This window comes from Macaca mulatta, chromosome 9 (assembly GCF_049350105.2).
Source record: "Macaca mulatta isolate MMU2019108-1 chromosome 9, T2T-MMU8v2.0, whole genome shotgun sequence".
Classification (NCBI taxonomy): domain Eukaryota; kingdom Metazoa; phylum Chordata; class Mammalia; order Primates; family Cercopithecidae; genus Macaca; species Macaca mulatta.
Window position 1 is genome coordinate 18,359,921 of NC_133414.1, and position 22,246 is coordinate 18,382,166.

Consider the following 22,246-nt stretch of genomic DNA (forward strand, 5'->3'; position numbering starts at 1 on the left):
GTTGCTTCTTATGTTTTCTTCAACAGTTAAAGCTCTGCAGCCATCCGGTAAACCCAAGTTTCCAAGCTGGCAGGGCTAGCCCAATGACACGTTTTATTTGCCTAATACAGTGTTTTAAAGAATTCTGGAAATGAATGCCTTAAGGTAAGGCAAGACCTAGGAGTCACCTCTCCTTGGCACCCAAGCCTGGCCCTGGTGACTCCTTCAGGACTAGGATACAACATAGCACAGCATCACAGAGCAAAGCTTTCAGACACACTCAAGAGTGAACTCCAACCGGGCACAGTAGCCTGTGCCTGTAATCCCAACACTTTGGGAGGCCAAGGCAGTTGAATCACCCAAGGCCAGGAGTTTGAGACCAGCCTGGCCAACATGGTGAAACCCATCCCTGTCTCTACTAAAAATACAAAAAATTAGCCAGGTGTTGTGGCAGGTGCCTGTAATCCTAGCTACTTGGGAGGGAGAACAGGAGAATTGCTAGAATCTGGGAGTGGGAGGCTGTAGTGAGTCATGATCATGCCACTGCACTCCAGCCTGGGCAACAAGAGTGAAAGTCCATTTCAAAAAGAAAAAAAGTGAACTCCATTTCGGCCACTGCCTGAGTGACACTGGGGACTTTATAGAACCTCGACAGCGCTCTACCTTCTCATTTATAAAACGCTGACAATAATCAGGTGAACCGAAGAGGGATGTTAGGAGTGTGAGAAGCACTTACCACAGAGTAGGTCCTCAGGTCTGTATCATTTGAGAACCTCCAATCTACATGTTATGGAATGCACTGTGTCTCCCCAAAACTCACATGCTGAAGCCCCAACCCCCAATACCTCAACATGTGACTATATTTGGAGATGAGGCTTTTAAAGAGGTGGTTAAGTTAAAATGAGGTCCTTAAGGTAGACCCCTATCCTAATGTGACTACTGTCCTCATGAGAAGAGGAAACTGAACAGACGGAGGGACACCAGGGATGCAGAGGGAAGGCCACTTGAGGACACAGCAAGAAGGCGGCCACTTGCAAGCCCAGGCTAGAAGACCCAGGAGCAGCCAGCCCTGCTGACACTGTGATCTTGAACTTCCAGCCTCTAGGACTGTGGGAAATAAATTTCTGTTGTCAAAATCACCCAGCCTGTGGTATTTTGTTTTGCAGCCCTAGGAAATTAACCAAGTAGGTATTATTAATCCTATTATTGGCCTGGGCTTTGCTAGCACCTCAAACCTGGAAAATCATTAAGCATCACATGCTAATGGAATCTGCTCAAAGGGGACACTGCAAATTCCATTTCCTTTGATTGGAAACATACTCTGATCAGCACTTCTCTATTCAGAGGCCATATGCAAGGCAGCTGTGAAACTGATGCTCTGGTTGACTGTAACACACGTGAGATTTCTTTCACTGTGAGCTACACAGATGAAATGCCATTAAGATTCCATCTCTTTACCCAAAGATAGAACGAGTGAAGGTGGAAGAACTGTAGAGGCAGCAAAGGTCCGTGCGGAGATCAGTCGCGCCGTGTCCAACCTCCCAAGGAGCCCAGGAGCAAAACGCAGAGGCTCAACACTGACCCCTGCTGGTCACACACTTGATCTAGACCAACTGCTCCTGGGCCACGTTTTTACATTACCTTTTGGTTTAAAAAATAAAAAAATTAACCCACCTGCACAAACTTGCTATCCAAAGAAGCAAGAGGTCTTTATGCTGCTTTAAAAAAAAGAGTCACCTCCAGGCTTTTTTCTAACAATGGATCTCCTGTATATAGGTCGTGTTTTCTTTCAAATAGGTTCGTGTGAATTTATGAACAAATAATACAGGGTATGGTTTTCAATTATTATCCATACCAATTGTAACACTGGTTATAATGGCAAAGCAGTGAGTGTTACGGTTTCTTATGGTGAAAATATAACTACTTCACACGTAATAAACAACTCAGAGTCATCTTAACATAGCAAATAATAATTTATCACTAGATAATTTTAAAATTCAGTATAAGGCCAGGCACAGTGGCGCATTGCCTGTAATCCCAGCAATTTGGGAGGCCGAGGTGGGCAGATCACTGAGGTCAGGAGTTCGAGACCAGCCTGGCCAACATGGCAAAACACCGTCTCTACTAAAAATACAAAAATGAGCCAAGCATGGTGGTAGGCGCCTGTAATCCCAACTACTCGGGAGGCCAAGACAGCAGAATCGCTTGAACCCGGGAGGCAGTGGCTGCAGTGAGCCAAGATCGCACCACTGCACTCCAGCCTGGACAACAGAGTGAGACTGTGTCTCAAAAAATTAAAAAAAAAAAAAAAGAAATAAAAAAAATCCAATATAAACTCCCAAATGAACTCTGGTTACATAATGCCTATCATAAAAAAAAAAAAAAAAAAAAAAAAAAAAAAAAAATCAATAGTTACTACAGGACATAGAGTATTTTAATTATTAGTGGAAAAATTACCAGTTTTCAAAGCATATCTGCCATTTTCAACAGAAACTTGGCCACAAGCACATCCCAACAAAAATCCTGCTGCTGTTCCCCCAGCCACCCCCTGGGCTATGCACAGCTCTGAACTCGCCAGGGTGTGGCCATGGCTGTTCCTCCTGACCCCAGCACACTGCGCCCAGCCACCCAACTTCTCCTGGGAATTCTGACTCAGGTGAGGAAGGAGGCAGTGGGTGCGCGAGTTCGACGAGACCATGGGACAGGTGGGCAAAGACCACTGAGAAGTACTATCACCAAGATTTCCAAGAAATAAAGAGATACTGTTTTTCATTTGTTATACCATCACAGATAAAACAGTTTTTAAAACAGTCATGTACGGCTTAATGATGTTTCACTCAACAATGGACCACCAGGGAGGCCGGGGCAGGCAGATCGCTTGATCTGGAGTTCAAGACCAGCCTGGGAGACACGGCGAAACTCCATCTCTACAAAAATTTGCCAAGAGTGGTGGCATGTGCCTGTAATCTAAGCTACTTGGGAGGCTGAGATGGGAGGATCACTTGAGCCCAGGAAGCCGAGGCTACAATAAGGCGAGATCATGCCACTGTAGTCCAGCCTGGGCAACAGAGGGAGACCTTGTCTCAAAAAAACAAACAAACAATGGACCACAAATATGACAGTGGTCCCATGAGATGACAACAATATACTATATTTTACTGCATCTTTTCTATAAAGACACAAATACTCACCACTGTGTTACAATTCCCTATGGTATTCCGTACAATCACATGCTGTATAGGTTTGTAGCCTAAAAGCGAAAGCCTTAGTCACAAGCACACCATCTAGCCCAGGTGTGTAGTAGGCTACTCCATCTGGGTGTGTGTAGGGACACTCAGTGATGATCACACAATGACAAAATCTTATTATGCATTTCTCATAACGTATCCCCATCATTAAGTAATGCATGAGTGTACTAATAATAGCAGGCATTAAGACCAGCAGGTACCAGGTGGTACACTAGGCCCCTATAGATATTAACTGACAATGACCCTATGAGGTGCTCTTATTATTCCCATTTTATAGATGAGGCACCTGAGGCACAGAGAGGTTAAGCAACTTGCCCAAGGATACACAGCTAGTAATAAACAAAAAAGGTGCTTACAAAAAAGCCACCGTGGCCACTAGGGCCGGAATGTCAGAGGACTGACAAACAGTCAAATGTCATTACTGGTTCAGTCACACCAAAGGGGCTACAACTCCTCTTTGTTTCAGTGAACATGTCCAGTTTTAACCCTATCACACAATCACAAATAGAAGGTGTCAGTTCCATCTTGTTCCTGAGAGCTGGAAACCGCTTCCCTCTGGAAACTGGGGAGAAGCCTGCAGGAAGGAGACAGAGTACCTGCTTTCTCCGGAGCTACGCTTTCTCCCTTAGCCAGCCTGAATCTCTTAACTAAAAGCAGTAACATTCTTTCTTCAATAACTCTTTCCCAAGCACTACACCAAGTAGAGAGACACTTCAACCAGGTTGGATGGGACCGTGGGTCAGAACTGAGTATACTCGCGGGGCTTCCTGGAGGAGGTGACAGGAAATGCAGTCATGTAAATAGATAAGTCCTTCCTTCTTTCAACAAGCACTAACTGACAAGGGGGCAAGGGCTAACTGGAGAGAGAAAAAGGAAAAGGGCTCCCCAGGTCAAGATGCGGCGTGTTTAAAAACACAAAGGTGGGCACATACACACAACCTAGAGGAGTGAAAACATAAACGATTTTAAGGCCAGGCATGGTGGCTCACGCCTGGAATTCCAGAACTTTGGGAGGCCGAGATGGGCAGATCACTGAGGTCAGAAGTTCGAGACCAGCCTGGCCAACATGGTGAAACCCCATCTCTACTAAAAATACAAAAATTAGCCAGGCGTGGTGGCGCATGCCTGTAATCCCAGCTACTCGGGAGGCTGAGGCAGGAGAATCACTTGAACCTAAGAGGTAGAGGCTGCAGTGAGCAGAGATCACACCACTGCACTCCAGCCTGGGCAACAGAGCAAGACTCTGTCTCAAAAACGAAAAAAAAAAATTAAAAAATTTTAAAAAAAGATTTTAATAAGGATTATAGCTAAAATTACAGGTTCTCCCTGGCTCTTTTATCTTTCCCCCAAAGCAGGTCTACATGGATAGCATGTGTTCCAGGTTGAGCAAGACTTTTGAGATAGCTCTTCCAGATAACCCATGCTCATATTTGTTTATTATTTCGCCCGCTCCTTTAGAAAGACCACTCCCTTGAAAGCAGGTTGTTTTCTTTTCGAGGATTTATCTGAAAAATATTTTAGTCTAACTTGGAAAAAAAAAATGATAAAGGCGTGACCACCCAGAGAGGGCAATACACTTGAAGAGATTAAAAAATCAGTAAACACTTAAATAAGAGAAACGAAAAAGTTCCTCCGGCTACAGCTGGGATTCTGTCTCTATGGAAATGGAAGCTGACTACAGGGCCCTTCAAAATCAACTTTATTAACCAGACGAAGACAGCTGCTGCCTGGGAAAGAGTTTCTGCAGTGAAATCTCTTTAATAAAAAGAATAAAATCAGCAGCATTATGATTATGCTTGGAAGCTTTTTTTTTTTTTTTTTTAAGAGACAAGGTCTTGTTCTGTCGCCTAGTAACACGATCATAGCTCACTACAAACTCAAACTCCTGGGCTCAAGCAATCCTCCCATGTGCTTAAAACATGAGCACATCTCCCTCAGCTCATGTTTTAAGTTTTGCAGAGATGGGGTCTCGCTCTATTGCCCACACTGGTCTTCTTGGAAGCTTTAAGGAGAATATGTGTGCAAATTACATGCCATGTGAAAACAAAATGATGGAAAAGAAATAAATTAGGACAAATTTTAAATAAATAGCTATCTAAATCAATTAGAAACTTAGGCAAAAGGACCAAACACTACAGGTTCTACTAAGCCACACAAAAATTTCCAACACCTGATACAAATGCCTTACCCAGTCGAGTTAACAAAGCGAAATTCTTGGTTCAGGCCATTGACTATGTTGGAACTGGGTATGTCGGAGGCATAGGGCCCATAGCTGGATATTCGTATTAATAGTTAACATTTAATGTACATTATTGGATCTAACACTAACTAGGTAATAACATTTAACGTGCATTATTGTATTTAATATGAACCATTAAGCCAGTCTTATGAAGTGGTTACTTAGGTTACCATTTGTTAAGGAACTTGAGAATCAGAGAGGTTAAGTAGCTTCTCTAAGGTTACACAGTACTAAGTAGCAGAATTGGAACTCACGTCTATCCAAATCTAAGTTCCCCTCCTATGCTCTGTACTCCTGTGCCTCTCCTGGTAGGAAGTGAGCATTTCTAGAATCTGGCTGGACTACTAGAAAATGTAGAACCTGTCTGATATCTGTCTCCAGCCTAAGAAGTTTTCCTCATCAGAAAGCTCTTGGTACCTAAACTCCTCAAAACATCTTTCAAAGGTAATTTGCTGTCTCTAAGGAAGTGCTGCGTTAGAAGATACAACTCTCCCAAGAAGAAAGACGGGCATCTCATACGCTTAGTAGTACAAAACCTTACTTTTATCTTCAAAGCTTAATTCTTACCTCTTGAGAAATTAAAGTAAGAATGAAGAGAAAGCCTGAGATGCAAGAAACAGCTATTCTCTGTGCATGCAAGTTAACTGTTCCTTGTGTTTAAGCTGGATACTAATATATAAAACTTCCTGGTTACAGCTAAGATTTTATCAGTAAAGAAACATGTAGGTTGGGTGTGGTGGCTCACATCTGTAACGCCAGCACTTTAGGAGGCCAAGATGGGGGCACTCCTTTAGCCCACAAGCTTGAGGCCAGCCTGGGCAGCATAGCAAGACCCCATCTCTACAAAAAAATAAAACCATTAGCCAGGCGTGGCGGTGTGTACCTATAGTCCCAGTTACTCAGGAGGCTAAGGTGGGAGGATCGCTTGAGCCTGGGAGGTTGAGGCCACAGTGAGCTGTGACTGCACCACTGCATTCCAGCCTGGGTGACAGAGTGACACCCTGTTTTCAGGGGGCGAAAAAAAATTCTTACACTTGTAATTAATGGAGCCATGTGAAGTATTTTACTACTTGTATGTATTAAGCACTGTGTCACTGTGTGTGCACTGCTGAGAACTGAGCCCTGGTGGAGGCTCCGAAGAGCATCCTGGAACCCCCTAGGCTCTGAGGAGTCCCCAGGTCAGGGAGTTTGCAGAGAGCAGCCTTGGATCAATGCTACAGAAGCCAGAGGAGGTGGAATCTGGAAATCTCCAAATTCACTTCCACCCAACTTCCCAAAAAGTACTATTATTCTTTATTAGCTACTTCTTTAGGAAAATTTAAGAATGGTCTCACTTTTCATCACCCAGTGTTACACCGGAAATATATTTCAGGAAGCAAGTTGCTATCTTTTCTTCCTTAATAAAAGCCAAAGCTTCAAAGAGATAACAGAGCTGAACCGAAATAGCTAAGCCATTCTCCCCATTTCTAAATATTACATAAAGTCTCCTCTTCAAAAGCCGAAGGGTATAAAGTTCCTGTGCTGAAAGCAGCCTCTCATCTACCCAGTGAGAACGAGCGCTGGAGGGAGGAAAGCCGCGGGGCCAAGAGTCCTGCTGTACAAGGCATCATCTTCCTTATCCCCTTCTCTTTCTCCTCTGTATCAACAGTGCCCCCACTAATGATCATGGTCATGGCAGAGCCAGGCAGAGGCAATGGTACACTCAGATATCCAACTCCAGAGGCATCTGCTCAGTTGCTGACAGCAAGGACCCTTACAGACTGCAAGAGACCAACACACACCAACGCTGAGACGCTCACTAGTACACAAACTCAGTTTAATGGCACGTATTTTCATAAAGCCTACGGAACACAAATCTACCTTTCCTCCCTTTTCCTTCTGCCAAGACGTATCAACAGCATCAACTCCAACCTCTGTCGCAGGCAGGTTTTCAAACCGTGAAAACCATGGATTCACAGTAAACCGACTCTGCCGTTCTCTCCATGCCTAAATGGCTATCCATCACCTCTCAGGGTCTCCTGAACATCTCCCTTCTTCTCTCGTCACATCCTGGACCTGATATCTCAAACTCACAGGCCTAATCCATCATTCTTTCATTTTCTTCATTCCTCAACTATTTTTGAGCATCTGCTGTGCTCCAGGCACTACTATAAAAGAAAAAAAAATGCAAGCATGAATATTGCACGGTTTTTGTCTTCCCAAAGTCCCAGTGGAGGAGACTTCTAGATTTAAAAAAAAAAAAACAAAACAAAAAAAACCATACAATCCTATGTGACAGGAGTCACAAAGCAACGCACATGTCCAACTTCACAGAAGAGGGACTGGCTATGTTAGCTTGGTGCAGACGGAGAAGATTTTACACAGGTGGTGATAGTCTAAGCTGACTCTTAGAAGTAAAAGGATTTTGGGTGCAAAAGACTGAGAAGAAGGGAAAACAGAATTCGTAAAGGCACAAAGGTCTGAACAAGTAGGCTCTGGTCCAGATAGAGCAATAGGTTCAGAACGGCTGGAATGCCAACTGCATGGAAGGGTAAGGTTGTGTTCAGACTCAGAAAGAAACCTGGAGCATTACCGTCGGTAACAGACAACCTGGAGAAGTATGGAGAGGGTTTAAACCAAAGCCACGTCAGCCCGAGGAAGTGCTTTATCTCACTTATCACAGGTTTTTCAAATATTGAAATTACTAGCCAACATCTAAAAATTAGCAAATTTCACATAAAAATATAGAATCTTGACTCCTTTAAGAGAATAATCTGGCACACTGGGCCAACATTCCTATGGTGACATGTGGCAGAGTAGCAGGTGCAGCAGCTGGCCCCTTCAGGTGGGATACCTATCACCTAGTCCATGACCGCCCCTGACCGCCCTCACTTGGAGGCACGTGAATTTGCAATCCCTGATTTTAAGGGAGAGGGTAACACCACAGACGGGGATTACAGGAAAATAACACTGAAAGTGACCCGGTGATTAAACTGGGCAGTGAAACTGAAGGCAAGAGGGCAATTTAGGAGGATTTCATCACAGCCTGAGGAGGTAAGAAAAGCCTGAACCAAGTTCGGAGAATAAATACGCAGAAGAATGTAAAGATTCAAGAAATGCTTAAACTGCTCCAGGCACAAGAATGCTTATTAATCATGGAACTTTTGTGTGTCATTTGTTCATGGACACAGACTATTAGGAGACAGGAAGGACTCAAAATTAATTCTCAATTAAAAATAAAGTGGCTATTAAGCAAACTATGTGGAAAATCCACCTCAATGCCATACAGCAGAGACAACCGATGAGGCACAGCTGTCTGTGATTCTCATCGTGGACTCTCAGGATCGTTTTCCAGGTGGAACAGAACAAATCCTACTGCAAACCCTCTGCGCGAAGCCCCTGACAAGTGATGTTTGCAAGCAGGGGCTGGGGTCTAACCCAGTACAATCGCTCACAGCAGGACCTGCAGTGAACTGGCAAACTTAGAAAGCCTTCCGGCTCATCCACGGGAGGGTCCTGCCCGAGAACTCACAGAGGCCGTTGACATCCAGCATGTTGGAGATGCCCCGGTCACTCATGTCCACTTCGGGCTGGTTCTTCTCCCGGCTCTCCTCCACCAACTTCTTCAGAGACTTGGACATGGTCTGCACCAAACAACAAAACACGTGGGCGATGGCAGCAAGCGCAGGGGCGGAAAGGAAAGAGGTCTTCGCTGCCACTCTGAGGCTTCCCCAGGGTTGGAGCGGGTGGGCGTCCCAGGGGTTGGTCCGGGTGCGGGGAGGGGATGGGGTAGGGCAGGGGAGTGGGAAGGGTCCAGCCCCGCTCCGGCAACGCAGCGAGAAGCAACCCCAAGTGCCACGCCGCACACACTCACCGAGGAAGGTAGCCCCTAAGAGGGTAGGCGTGCAACCACAGGCTTCAGCAGGACGCACTCTGGCTGCGAGAGACGCCCTCGCCCCGCGAAACACCGGCACTGAACCGCGAACACGCCCTGTCTCGACACCCCGCGCAGGCGCACACAGCTCAGCTGACAGCTCCACGCCCGACGCTACCCATATTAGGAAAACAGCTCGCTAGACGTGGCTTCTGAGCCAGGCTCCGCCCTTAAAAGTATGTGCTAGAGGCTGGCCAATCACGTTCGTTATTCGCTTCGAGACCCCGCCCCACGCTGAGGTTAGTTTATCCCCGTGGCGTCCACCCCACGGGTTGGAACTCTGATTGGGCCAAAGTTGGCGCGTGCGCACTAGACTTGGCGCATGCTCAGTTGATGGTTGAAGCCCAGAGGGCTGTGGGCGGAAGCGAGGAAGTTTGTGGCGTGACTGCGTCAGGAAGGGTGGTGGTTGAGGGTGGGTGTTGCGAAAGCTGGCAGTAAATTGGCTCCGTATATTTATCTTCTGTAATAGCGGCTCCACTCGCCAGAAGTTGCTACCCTGCGTCCCGTCTCCACAATGTGCCTCTGAGGGACCTTGTGGGGCACGCCGCTTCCCGTCCCGTTAAGAGCTTCTCCAGGCAGGGATTCCGGCGCTGTCTGCGTTTCCCCAGCGCCCCGCTGGAAATCTTTTTCAATAGGTTTCTAAGGCTGGCTTTTACAAACCCTGACCCTTTTGCTCTTGAGCAGCAGGAACTACCCTCAGGGATAGAAGCTACAAGTAAAACCCTAGTATTTCAAAAGTCGTTTGAAAACACCACTAAAGCGATGTGTCTTTCCCAACTATGACTTACATCTGTGAGACATGACGTTCTGGCTTCCAGGAATCTCCCGCTTCCTCTTCCAAAAGCAACCAAATTTTAAGTTCTAGCAAAACTGCTGCCCTCTGCCTCCCTATTTCCTGACCCAGTCGCAGTCACCCAGCAATATCCTATGCTTCTCTCACCAAAAACCCTGTCCTGAGAGACTATTTCATACTATGGAATAAAGATTGGCACCAGGCACTTTTCTCCTATTGTCACCTAAATTGATGATAGACGGATACCACACGTATGCATGTATATATTATAGATTGTAGCAGGGATCAAAGCCTTAAGAAGATGTGGTAAAATCATGTAATTATAGCTCCGAACCAATTGGATAAAAAAAGGATCTGCACTCTTAAAAGCAAACATTTACTGCGTAAAAAACATTCCAGATGAAAGGGTCATTCCTGCATTAGTCTTCTTTGATCTGGAACCGTTCTTGGCTTTTATGTTTATTGAACTAGACATTATCTAAGAGTACAGACCAGGTGTTGTGTGGAATATCCTTTAAAGTGAGTTTGATGTTCCCTTTCAGGTTATGAATTTTTGGAGAAACACCACTACAGCGATGTGTCTTTTCCACTGTATGATATCAAGGTACAAATGACATCGGTTACTCCCAGTATAGGTGATGTTCACTTAGGTAAGGTAGTGTCTGCCAGGTTTCTTCACCATAAAGTTACTACTTTTTTCTTTATGATTAAAAACAATGCTGGGGGGAGGTGCTACTTGATCGCGTCCCATTCCTCATCTAATTTTTACCCACTCGTTTTAGCATCCACTGATGATTTTCTACCTTCATAAATTTCATCTATGCTTATTAGTTGGTAAGGTAATCTCCTTACATATTTATTTTTTGAATCATTAACTCTTTTAAAGCAAAAGTCCTGTTTTGGAAAAATCAGAATTTTTCTTGTTCCATCCATTTCTAATAGTGAATCTTGACTATGTAGGCTGAAGACATTAGTGCCTGGGTTAGTCGGCTAGGGCTGTCGTAACAATATACCACAGCCTGGATGGCTTAAACGACAGAAATTTCTCACAATCCTGGAAGTTCAAGATGAAGGTGCCAGCAGATTTGATTTATCCTGTGACCTCTCCCCTTGCCTTGTGGATGACTGTCTTCTCTTGGTGTCCCTCCAAGGCATTTTCTCTGTGCAATCACACCCTTGGTGTCTCTTCCTCTTCTAAGGACACCAGTCCTATTGGACTGCCAGTGGCAGTCTTCTCTATAATAACACCCTGCGTTTGTTTCATGAATGTACTCTCTTCTCAAGTATCACTGAGGATAATAGTTTTTAAACCTCTCTTCTGTTCACCCAGTTGTGTTTCTTCAGGAGTCCATTCTTATGTGTATTTATCTAGTCTTTCCCTTAGAAAAGAAAGATTCTTCCCCTCTCTGGTGATGGATTCTTGGTTGTCCTTTTGAGTTCAAGTGTGAAGATCTGAACTGGTTTTTCTAGATAGCTGGAGTGGTCTCTTGTTTGTGTGTATTGTTTTCCTCCTAGATCCCTAGACTGATAGTTTAATTTCTTTAGAAGTAAGAACCCAGCGTAATGCTTGCAGATCATCACCTGGCTACCTTTTGGGGGTGGAGGGAAACAGTGGATTGTGAGTGCCAGTTAGGGCAACTCGTGACTTTGGTTTTAGCCCCTCACACTGCACCTGGCAGCCCCACATTCAGATAACACCTGGAACAGAGACAGTCCCAGCCCTCCTGCATTTCTCTCTCGAAGTTATTTTGAGCTGCATGCCTCCATTCACTCCTGTTTCACAGGAATTTGTTTTCACTCCTGTTTGAGACAGGAAAAACCAAACTGTTTCTGCTACTCTCACAGGCTCAACACTTCTGACACCAGAGATTCCCCCACACGTGAAACAATTCTCCAGCAGATACCAGCTAGGTGTCTTACAGTTGAACTGAATTCTGATACTGTCTACCTCAACTTACAGTCAAATCCCACAAGTTAAGTGTTCATTTCCACAACAATTTAGGTTGACTGTCACCTATACTTCTGACTGACCAGCTGTCAATCAGGGTTCCCACACCCAAACTCAGGTTTGATGAATTTGCTAGGATGATTTGTTAGTCTGTTCAGGGTCCTGATTGCAAGCAGTGAAACTTCATGGTGACACAATTTGGAATCAGGAAACTTATCCCTTGGCCATTAGATTCGGGAAGCTGGCTCAATGTATGCTTCACCAGATAAGAATATTAAGGTTTTTGCTTCGGGACTGGCTCAGGAAATCAAGCAGATGGAGCTGGGAAGTGTGCTTTGTGAAGTCGGGAGACATCAGCTGATAGTCTTGTATGGCTGTCTTGTTCTCTGCTTTATCCTCAGTGCATTTAGTACATGTCACATAGCTGATGCTCAATAAACATTTGGAAACAAGTGAATTAAGTGTAAAGCAGAACCAGGGGATATACGATGGGTCTTACTAATGAGTAGGGTCGACTCTTTTCTCCTTCTTCCAGCTGAATTACTCAAACACTGAATTACTCAATAACTACTTCCCTTTGCTATACATGAAAATATCATTCTCCCAAGCCTGACCATCCCCTAACCCACTAAAGAATCACTGCTTGTTTCCTAGATGCCTAGCCTGGAAGATTTTGTAAAGCTTCATTTTGTCTCTTCTTTCTGTATTTTTAATTTTAAAATATGCTTTCCTCTATTTCAGGTACACATCTCCCAGATATTCCAATATGCCTCCTAGAAAAGCATGCCCTTCTGAGTGGAAATGATACCGTTACTCTAATGATGCAGTCCATGATCAAAGCATCATTTTTTTGACAGCAACATCATGTTAATCTTGCTTTCAGAAAAGTACTATGTTATTTCATGTTATTGTTAAACTTTCCCTGGATTCCGTAGCTTTGCAATTCATTTTTTGATAAAAGAGGAAGATCTTATATCTGTCACATTTCATCTGTTACAATTGGCCCATTGTTACTAGCTTATCAAGACCTTTTGGATTTGATGGTGTTATTCATTACATTCACCATCCTTTCCAATAGAATTGTCACCCATAAAGTTTATATATCTATCCACAATACAAAAAAGGAGCAGGAATTTTTGTTGTTGTTGTTTGTTTTTTTGAGATGGAGTCTCACTCTGTAACCCACACTGGAGTGCAGTGGCACGATGTTGGCTCACTGAAACCTCCGCCTCGCAGGCTCAAGTGATTCTCCTGCCTCAGCCTCCCAAGTAGCTGAATTTTTAAGGTGAGAGTGTTTTATTTATGTGGCTCCATACTCTGTCCAGAAATAATTTCTCTGGCATTTGAGTATTAGAGTAAGATGAAGTGATATATTCCTCAGCTTCTTTCATTCACTTGGTCTCATGTTCTTAGTAACCCTTGATTTTGCATAATTAACATAAAGCAAATCTCCTTTGTAAAGGCTTCTGCTTTTCTAGAGGCAGTGAAAAACTTTATAAAAGCATTTGAATTTTCTTATGAAAAGGAAGCTCATATCTACCTCACCTAGTTACGTGTCTGGCAGCATTGGAGATGAGGATGTGCTGTTGAACTTTCTACTTCTGGTTAAATGGCAAACCATAATGTTTATTTTCACTTAACATATTGTGTTAAGGAATAGGCAATGGCCGAGCATAAATATATCATAGAGTTTGGATATTTGTCCCTGCACAGATCTCATGTTGAGTTGTAACACCCAGTGTTGGAGATGGGCCTGGTGGGAGGTGTTTAGATCATGGGGGTGGATCCCTCATGGATGGCTTGGACCATCCCCTTGGTGATAACTCTCGCTCTGAGTTCACATGAGATCTGGTCACAAAAATGTGTGGCACCTGCCCCCTACTCTCACTGTCTTGCTCCTGCTTTCACCATGTGACATGCCTGTTTCCCCTTCGCCTTCTTCCGTGATTATAAGCTTCCCAAAGCCACCCCAGAAGCCAAGTAGATGTCAGCACCATGTTTCCTATAAAGCCTACAGAACTGTGAACCGATTAAACCTCTTTTCTTTATAAATTACCGAGTCTCAGATATTTCTTTATAGTAATGCAAGAATGAGCTAAAACAGAAAATTGGTACCAGGAGTGGGGTTTTGTTATAAAGATATCTGAAAATGTGGAACTGACTTTGGAACAAGGTAATGGGAAGAGGTTGGAAGAGTTTGGAGGGCTCAGAAGACAGAAAGATGAGGGAAAAATTGGAACTTCTTAGAGACTGGTTAAAAGTTGTGACTAAAATTCTGATAGTGATATGGATAATGATGTCCAGGCTGCCCAGGTCTTGGATGGTAATGAGGAACTTAGTGGGAACTGGAGCAAAGGTGACACATATTATGCCTTAGCAAAGAGCTTGGCTGCATTCTGTCCATGCCCTAGGGATCTATGGAAGTTTGAACTAAAGAGTGGCAACCTGGGGTATCTGGTGGAAAACATTGCTAAGCAGCAAAGTGTTCAAGATTTGGGCTGGCTACTTCTAATATAGCATGTGCTCAGATGTGGGAGCAAAGAAATGACTTTAAATTGGAACTTATATTAAAAAGGAAAGCGGAATGTAAAAATTTGGAAGATTTACAGCCTGGCCATATGGCAGAGAAAGAAAAAGCTTTTTCAGGAGAGGAATTCAAGCAGGCTGTGGAGCATCTACTTGCTAGAGATAATTTGCATAACTAAAAGGGAGTCAACTGCTAATATCCAAGATAATGGAGAAAGGGCCCCAAAGGCATTTCGGAAACCTTTGCTGAAACCCCTCCCATCACAGGCCCAGAGGCCTAGGAGAAAGAATGATTTCATGGGCCAGGCCCAGGGCCCTGCTTGCCTGCACAGCCTCAAGACAGGGCTCCCCACACCCTGGTCACTCCAGCTCCAGCTATGGCTCAAATGGGCCCAGGTAAAGCTTGGGCTGCTGCTTTGGAGAATGAAAGCCACAAGCCTTGGCAGCTTCCACGTGCTGTTAAACCTGCAGGCACACAGAGTACAAGGGTGGTAGATTCCTGGCAGCTTCTGCCTAGATTTCAGAGGTGGTATGGAAAAAGCTGGGTTTTCAGGAAGAAGCCTTCTGCAGGGGCAGAGTCCTCACAGAAAACCTCTACTAGGGCAGTGTAGACAGGGAAAGGCGGGGTTGGATGCCCCACACTGAGTTCCTACTGGGGCACCGCCTAGTGGAGCTGTGTGAAGAGGGCCACTGTTCTATAGGAGAGTGGAGAATACTCAGAGAAATTAAATAACCGGGAGAGTACAGGGTCCTGGGGATAAATGAAGAAATGTTTCTCAGCATGGCCAGGAGAAACAGAAGTTTGAGGCAAATGGGAGGGAAATAGAGAATTCAGAGGTTATAGCAAATTTCTCTGTAGTTAAGGCAAGGTCTTTGGAGAAGCTCAGATTGACCTAAGGGCATGGCAAAAGGTAAACATAGGTGAGACTTGGGCCTGGCTTTGGAGAGTATGGGAAAAGCAGGTACGTCTGTATGGTAGGGGGGTGAGTCTTACTACTACTAATTGACATAGAAGCTAGCATTTACTAATTACCTGAAATGTATCAGGTATTGTTCTGAGTCCTTACACATATATACTTAATTATCGCAACCCTGTGAGACAGGTAAAATAATCCCATTATACAAATGAAGAAACTGAGCACAGAGAGATTATGTAAGCACTTAACTAGTACAGTCAAAATTCAAACTCAGGCAGCTTGGCTCCAGAACTGATGCTCTGGAAGATTCATATATATATATTGAATTCTTTGCCAAAATATAAAAATTAAACTTGAAAATTTATATATGCCCCATAGTGAAAGACAGAGTTTTAATAAGTCAAAAAATTAATGCAGCATAATTGTGTACAATTCAATAATGTTTATTATGCCTAATTGAACATTCACAAGAAATTTATGCTTCTATATTATGATTAACTTTTGTTGTTCTTGTTGTCGTTTATGAGATAGGGTCTCAGTCTGTTGCCCAGGCTGGAGTACCGTGGTTAATTCACAGGGTTTCACTGCAGCCTTAACCTACTGGGCTCAAGTGATCCTCCTGCTTCAACCTCCTGTGTGGCTGGAACCACAGGTGCATGCCACCATGCCTGGCTAATTTTTTGATTTTTTGTAGAAATAAGGTCTCACTGTGTTGCCCAGGCTGGTCTCAAATTCCTAGGTTCAAGCAATCCTCCCACCATGGCCTCCCAGTGTGCTGGGATTACAGGTATGAGCCACTGCCCCTGGCTATTATTACTAACTTTTAAAAATGTATATCATATATGCCATAATCATTTCCAAGTCTTTCAAAGTTTTTCTAAATTTCAGCTCAAAATATTAGAATGAAATGCATACTCAAGGCTAAAGAAGCTATGTTCTATGTTCGAGAAAATGTACAAATATTGATTTTTTTCTTTTTTTTTTTTGAGATGGCGTCTCGCTCCATTGCCCAGGCTGGAGTGCAGTGGTGTGATCTCAGCTCACTGCAAGCTCTGCCTCCTGGGTTCAAGCAATTCTCCTGCCTCAGCGTCTTGAGTGGCTGGGATTACAGGCGCCTGCCACCATGCCTGGCTAATTTTTGTATTTTTAGTAGAGATGGGGTTTCACCATGTTGGCCAGACTGGTCTCAAACTCCTGACCACAGGTGATCCACCTGCCTCGGCCTCCCAAAGTGCTGAGAATACAGGGACGTGAGCCACCATGCCTGGCCTACAAATATCGATTCTATCCATGGCTTGGTGAAAACCATAAAAGTTCAGCTTATTCTCTGTGGCATCAGTAGGGGTTGTGTATAAAGATGGCGGAGTCCTGTCCAGCGTGCTGCAGAGGGGAAGTGCTGAGTGAACATGAGTTGTTACCCGCTTAGCTGTGCCAAGTTAATCGGAAAGCGGAGGGATGCCGTGCATAATCAGCATGAAATTTTATGAAGACCTGATTGGAGGAAGCCACGAAGGGAGCTATGCTCGTGTCCTAAAATTGAAAAAACAAAAAGTATCAAATTATATGTTTCACATATTTGAACGTTTTTCTAGAAATGTTAGCCTAGAAACAAAGTACCACAGAAAGAAACTTTATAGAATTTACAGTGAACCTGCATATATTTCTTGAAGTAACCTTGCCAAGAATGAATGCAAATACTTTACAAAGGAATATTTCTGGGCGTGGGGAGTTGAGGGAAAATGGGGAAGGACTGCTAATGGGTACAGGGTTTCTTTTGGGGGGTAATGAGTAATGAAAGTGTCCCAAAATTGGCTGTGCTGATAATGGGCACACAGCTCTGTGAATCTACTAAAAACCACTGAATTGTATACTTTAAGGAGATGAATTATATGGTATGTAAATTGTATGTATGTAAATGTATGGTCTATAAATTATATCTCAATAAAACTGTTATCAAAACATTTGACCTTCTTATTCAAGTTCTTACTGCAAATTTAATTTTTCTGAAACACATATGGAATTAAAATGATTATATTAAGTAAAACATACTATTTTCATCCTCAATGTTTGTAGTTTCCTCTTGAGATTTATTTTCATATACTTCTGTGGAACAGTGTGTGTTTGTGTGTGTGCTGGGGGGATAGATGGGTCCCTACTGTCTCTCACTTTCTAGTCATTCATTTGGCAAATATTGATCAAGGCACTGCCACGCTGCAGATATTGGTTTTAGTAGTAGGGACATTAAAAAATGAGCAAAACAGACAAAAAGCCCTGCTCTCACCATGCTTACATTACTGGCTTTTCCTACCTCAGCCCTACCCCAAGTCACCAAAACACAGACTTACTTCCAAGACACTCACTTACTCAAGTGAGTGTAGCTGCAAGGGATATAGGATTTCCCTGTGAACAATGGTATTTACCATAATATATCTCCAAATCATGGTTTGTGTTTATATTAGCAAAATGAGGAGCTACCTCTGTATGTAAATTGTATGTATGTAAATATGACAAATTTACATTTTACATACATATTTGCATGCATATTTACATATATAAAAAGTTGAATTGTATACCACAGGAGTATACATACAAAAGTATACAACTTTCGTATGTATGTAAATATGCATGTAAATATGTATGTAAAATGTAAAAGTTGTTTGTATGTAAATATTAGCAAAAATTACGACTTAACAAAAAGTTGTAAGTATGTAAATATTAGCAAAATAAGAGCTACCTCTGTATGTAAATTGACTTCATGTTTTGTAGCTATGTTTTACATTTTTTCATTTATGTTTAACATAAAGTGTCAAAGAAATCGGTGGTACCTTTAAGAAAAAAAACAATTACACGTGAAATTATGTCCACATTCATAAAAGAAAATGTAAAACTGGGAAAATACTGTGAACACCAACAGTTTAAAAAATTGATGTATCTCGCTATATATTTCAACTTAATGTGGCATTGGATTAAATGGCCGTCACTTCTCTCAGTGACTCGGTTTATACTTGTTCAGTAAAAACCTGGACTCGGTTTATACAAGACCAGGATATACTTGTTCTTTCCACTTTATGGTATTGTCACTCTGGGGATCAAATGGGGTTGTATGTTTGCAAGCCGCTGAAAACCACGCCTACAGAAAAAAAAAACCCTACCAATATAAAGTCACTGTATTGTTAAAATTGTCTCTTTTCCTCCCTTTTGAAATGTTTGTAAATTTCAACTCAATGTCTAAGAGTTGATTAGCTTCTAAATCTGATGTGTGGCACATTTACTGGGGTCTCTCTCTGTGTGCTTTCTGTGCATCCCCGTGATACAGTATCTGCTGGTCCTGCGATTACTATTTCTCACCAAGTAATATAACTATTTGTATAAAGATATCACTACCAAAAAGTTTATTAAGTGTTGTCTGTAGTTGCAAAAAGTTGAAGAGACCTAAATGTCCACTTAGAGGGGCTTCGTTAAATAAATTAGGCCACACTCATGCAATGGAATACTCTCCAAAACTTAAATATGATGCACCAGTGTTTTTATTGATATAAGATACTAATGATATATTGGTAAGTGGAAAAAACACACCATCAAACAGTAAAAAATGTGCATGAAAAATATATGCAAAAATGTTCAAAGAAAGGTATTAGGAATATATGAGAATGCCCAGGGTTTTAGAAAAATTAGTCTATTTTCTGATACTTCTGAAAACAGCATTTATCAATTTTATAACTAGTAAGTTATATTTTAAAAACCATCTAGATTTCCAGCTGATACAGTTTTCTGTCTAGTTTGATTACAAAGCCTAAGATGATTAAACGGCAGAAAAATCAGAAACAGATACCCGCTTGCCAACAGCCAATTTTCCCTTACTTACTCTCTTGTTTTTTGAGATCGAGTCTGGCTCTGTTGCCCAGCTTGGAGTGGAGCGGCGCCATCTCAGCTCACTGCAACTTCCGCCTCCCGGGCTCAAGCAATTCTTTTACCTCAGCCTCCCTAGTAGCTGGGATTACAGGCGTGTACCACTATGCCAGCTAATTTTTGTATTTTTAGTAGAGACGGGATTTCCCCATGTTGGCCAGTCTAGTCTAAAACTTCTGATCTCAAGTGATCCTGGGAGCCTCCTCAAGGCCTGGGCCTCCCAAAGTGTTGGGATTACAGGTGTGAGCCTTTACTCTCCTTAAGTATCAACTTGCACATCAAATGAGAGGATCGTAAGCACAGATGCCTGCAATATTGAATCAACGTGAGATTCTGAGTTGTTGTTTAGGGAAGATAACAGAGCTTTACAAAAACAAACTATCAGTCACTATTTCTTCAAAGAATTACTGCAGTTTTCAGCAAGAAGTAGATAAAATAGAGCCAGGTGTCCAAATTTTCTATAGTTCTATTTATGCAGAAATAAACATGGGTATTCAACCCTAGGCAGTGCACTGACGTCACAGAGGAAGTTTTTTTAAAAAAACAGCATGTTGTGACTCCTCCTTGGGAAATCCCGATTCAGTGGGTTTTGGTGGGAACTGGAAGTCTAATGTAAGTAACTCCACAGGTGATCTGACACAGAGCCGATTTTGGTAACTCTTAATAGCAATTTAACGCAATGTCCACCAGATGGCACTCATGCTCCCAGAATAGAAAGGCAAGTCGGAAAACTGCTCAATTTGTTAAAGGCTGTGCTTCCTACTCTGCAAGTGTCTGCCTTTAGAAGTCTACACTAGGCCGGGAGCAGTGGCTCACCCCTGTAATCCCAGCACTTTCGGAGGCCGAAGCGGGCAGATCACCTGATGTCAGAAGTTCGAGACCAGCCTGGTCAACATGGCGAAACCCCGTCTCTACTAAAAGTACAAAAATTAGCCGGGCGTGGTGGCGTGATGCACAGAAAGCACACAGCTGGCGCCTGTAATCCCAGCTACTCAGGAGGCTGAGGCAGAATAGCTTGAACCTGGGAGGCGGAGGTTGCAGTGAGCCGAGATTGCATGCCACTGCCCTCCAGTCTGGGTGACGAGCGAAATTCCGTCTCAAAAAAAAAAAAAAAAAAAAAAAAAAAAAGCCTACACTAAGTGACTCTCATTGTCTAAAAACAACAAATGGGAATATAAAATGTTTGTTTTACTCACGCCTCCACAGTATGGTCCAGAGGATGGAGAGCTGGCGTTGGGCCCATCGTAGAGTGTGAGATAGTTCTGTACACAGTCTCCTGGATCGTCAATGCTGACAAAGTAGAAGTTGACGGTGACAAGCCTTCCCGCAGGAGCCACTAGGGCCCACTCACAGTGCGTGTTGTTTGGGTACGTGCCTGGATAGCCAGGGCTGGTGAATGAGCCTCTGTCTCCATAAAGAGTTCCACCACATCCTGCAAGGAAAACAGGACAGGAAGTTTGATTCAACCACATATAAGCCGTCCAGTCTGGCTTGTGAGGCAATACGATCTTATTTTCTTAAGGTGCTGAGACTCTCTGCGAGAATAATGGAGGCAGAAACCCCTTTTCCTGTTCCTCTTCTTTGGGCTGCACCCTTTCTCCTCCCTTCCCCTGTCTTCCCATTGCCACCTCCACCTCTTCCATCCTCCACACACGTGCCCTTGCGTGCATTTCACCACCCGGGGACAACTTCCTCCAGGACTGTACTTTAAAACTGGGTGTTGAGAGCAGAATGGAAAAAAAAAAAAAAACCTTGATAAACTGCGGAAGAAAATCAAGTTGTTCTCTGTGTGCTTTCGATGGTGTAGAGATGTTTGGGTGCCCTGAGTTGATGCTAATGATGCGAGTGATGTAAAATTAGAAGTAAAATTCAGCACTAAACCAAGAGGGAGTGTGTTATTGTAGGTGGTGGCAGGAATGACTTCATTATAACAGTGACTTTACTGGGCTAATAACTGACATACTTAAGGTCGAATACTTCAAGTTTTGGTGTAAATTTGTTCCATTTGTTAATCTGTATACGAAGGCTGTCATGATTTAGACTGCCTGTCTGTGGAGATCCAGGTCATCTCGGGGACAGGAAGAAGCTGGCTGGCACAGTTCCAGAGCAGGTGGCTGGGCCTCTGACCACCATGACCTAATCCCACCTCCATCTCAGTCTAGTGGAGCATTTTGGGCAACTCATTAATCTTGGTGGGTTCTGTTTTTGTTTTTGTTTTTTGAGATGGAATCTTGCTCTGTCGCCCAGGCTGGAGTGCAGTGGCACGATCTTGGCTCACTTCAAGCTCTGCCTCCCGGGTCCATGGTGTTTTTTGTTTTGTTTTGTTTTGTTTTGTTTTGTTTTGTTTTTTGAGACGGAGTCTTGCTCTGTCACCCAGGCTGGAGTGCAGTGGTGTGATCTCGGCTCACTACAGCCTCCATCTCCCAAGTTGAAGTGATTCTCCAGTCTCAGCCTCCCCAGTAGCTGGGATCTACACCCAGTTAATTTTTGTATTTTTAGTGGAGACGGGGTTTCACCATGTGGACCACGCTGGTCTAGAACTCCTGACCTCAGGTGATCCACCCGCCTTGGTCTCCCAGGGATTATAGGCGTGAGCCACAGCACCTAGCTTAATCTTGGTGTTTTATTTGCTCGTCGATAAAATTTGAGCATTGGAGGTTATCTTTAAGCTTCCTTTGGGTGCCAAGATTCCGTTACCACAATTGTCTTAATAGAACCCTTTTCTTAAGATATTTAAAATGAGTTCTGTTTATCTTTCTTATTTTGAAGGTATT

General features: G+C 43.3%; 2 protein-coding genes across 3 annotated transcripts in view; both read right to left on the reverse strand.

The window, feature by feature from the left end:
* RSU1 (Ras suppressor protein 1) overlaps positions 1 to 9,465 on the reverse strand; it is a 237,398-nt gene extending 227,933 nt beyond the window's left edge. For both annotated transcript variants that reach the window (XM_001093095.5, XM_028826023.2), the window contains exons 1-2: positions 9,320 to 9,465; positions 8,978 to 9,089 (exon numbers count right to left, since the gene is read on the reverse strand). In XM_001093095.5, the coding sequence (XP_001093095.4) occupies positions 8,978 to 9,086 (109 nt within the window). In that variant the 5' untranslated portion in view covers positions 9,087 to 9,089; positions 9,320 to 9,465. The remainder of the gene's footprint in view (positions 1 to 8,977; positions 9,090 to 9,319) is intronic.
* Positions 9,466 to 15,985: 6,520 nt separating this feature from the next.
* CUBN (cubilin) overlaps positions 15,986 to 22,246 on the reverse strand; it is a 307,219-nt gene continuing 300,958 nt past the window's right edge. Inside the window, exons 66-67 of the mRNA XM_015146561.3 lie at positions 20,669 to 20,904; positions 15,986 to 17,093 (exon numbers count right to left, since the gene is read on the reverse strand). Coding sequence (XP_015002047.3) covers positions 16,986 to 17,093; positions 20,669 to 20,904 — 344 coding nt within the window. The 3' untranslated portion in view covers positions 15,986 to 16,985. The remainder of the gene's footprint in view (positions 17,094 to 20,668; positions 20,905 to 22,246) is intronic.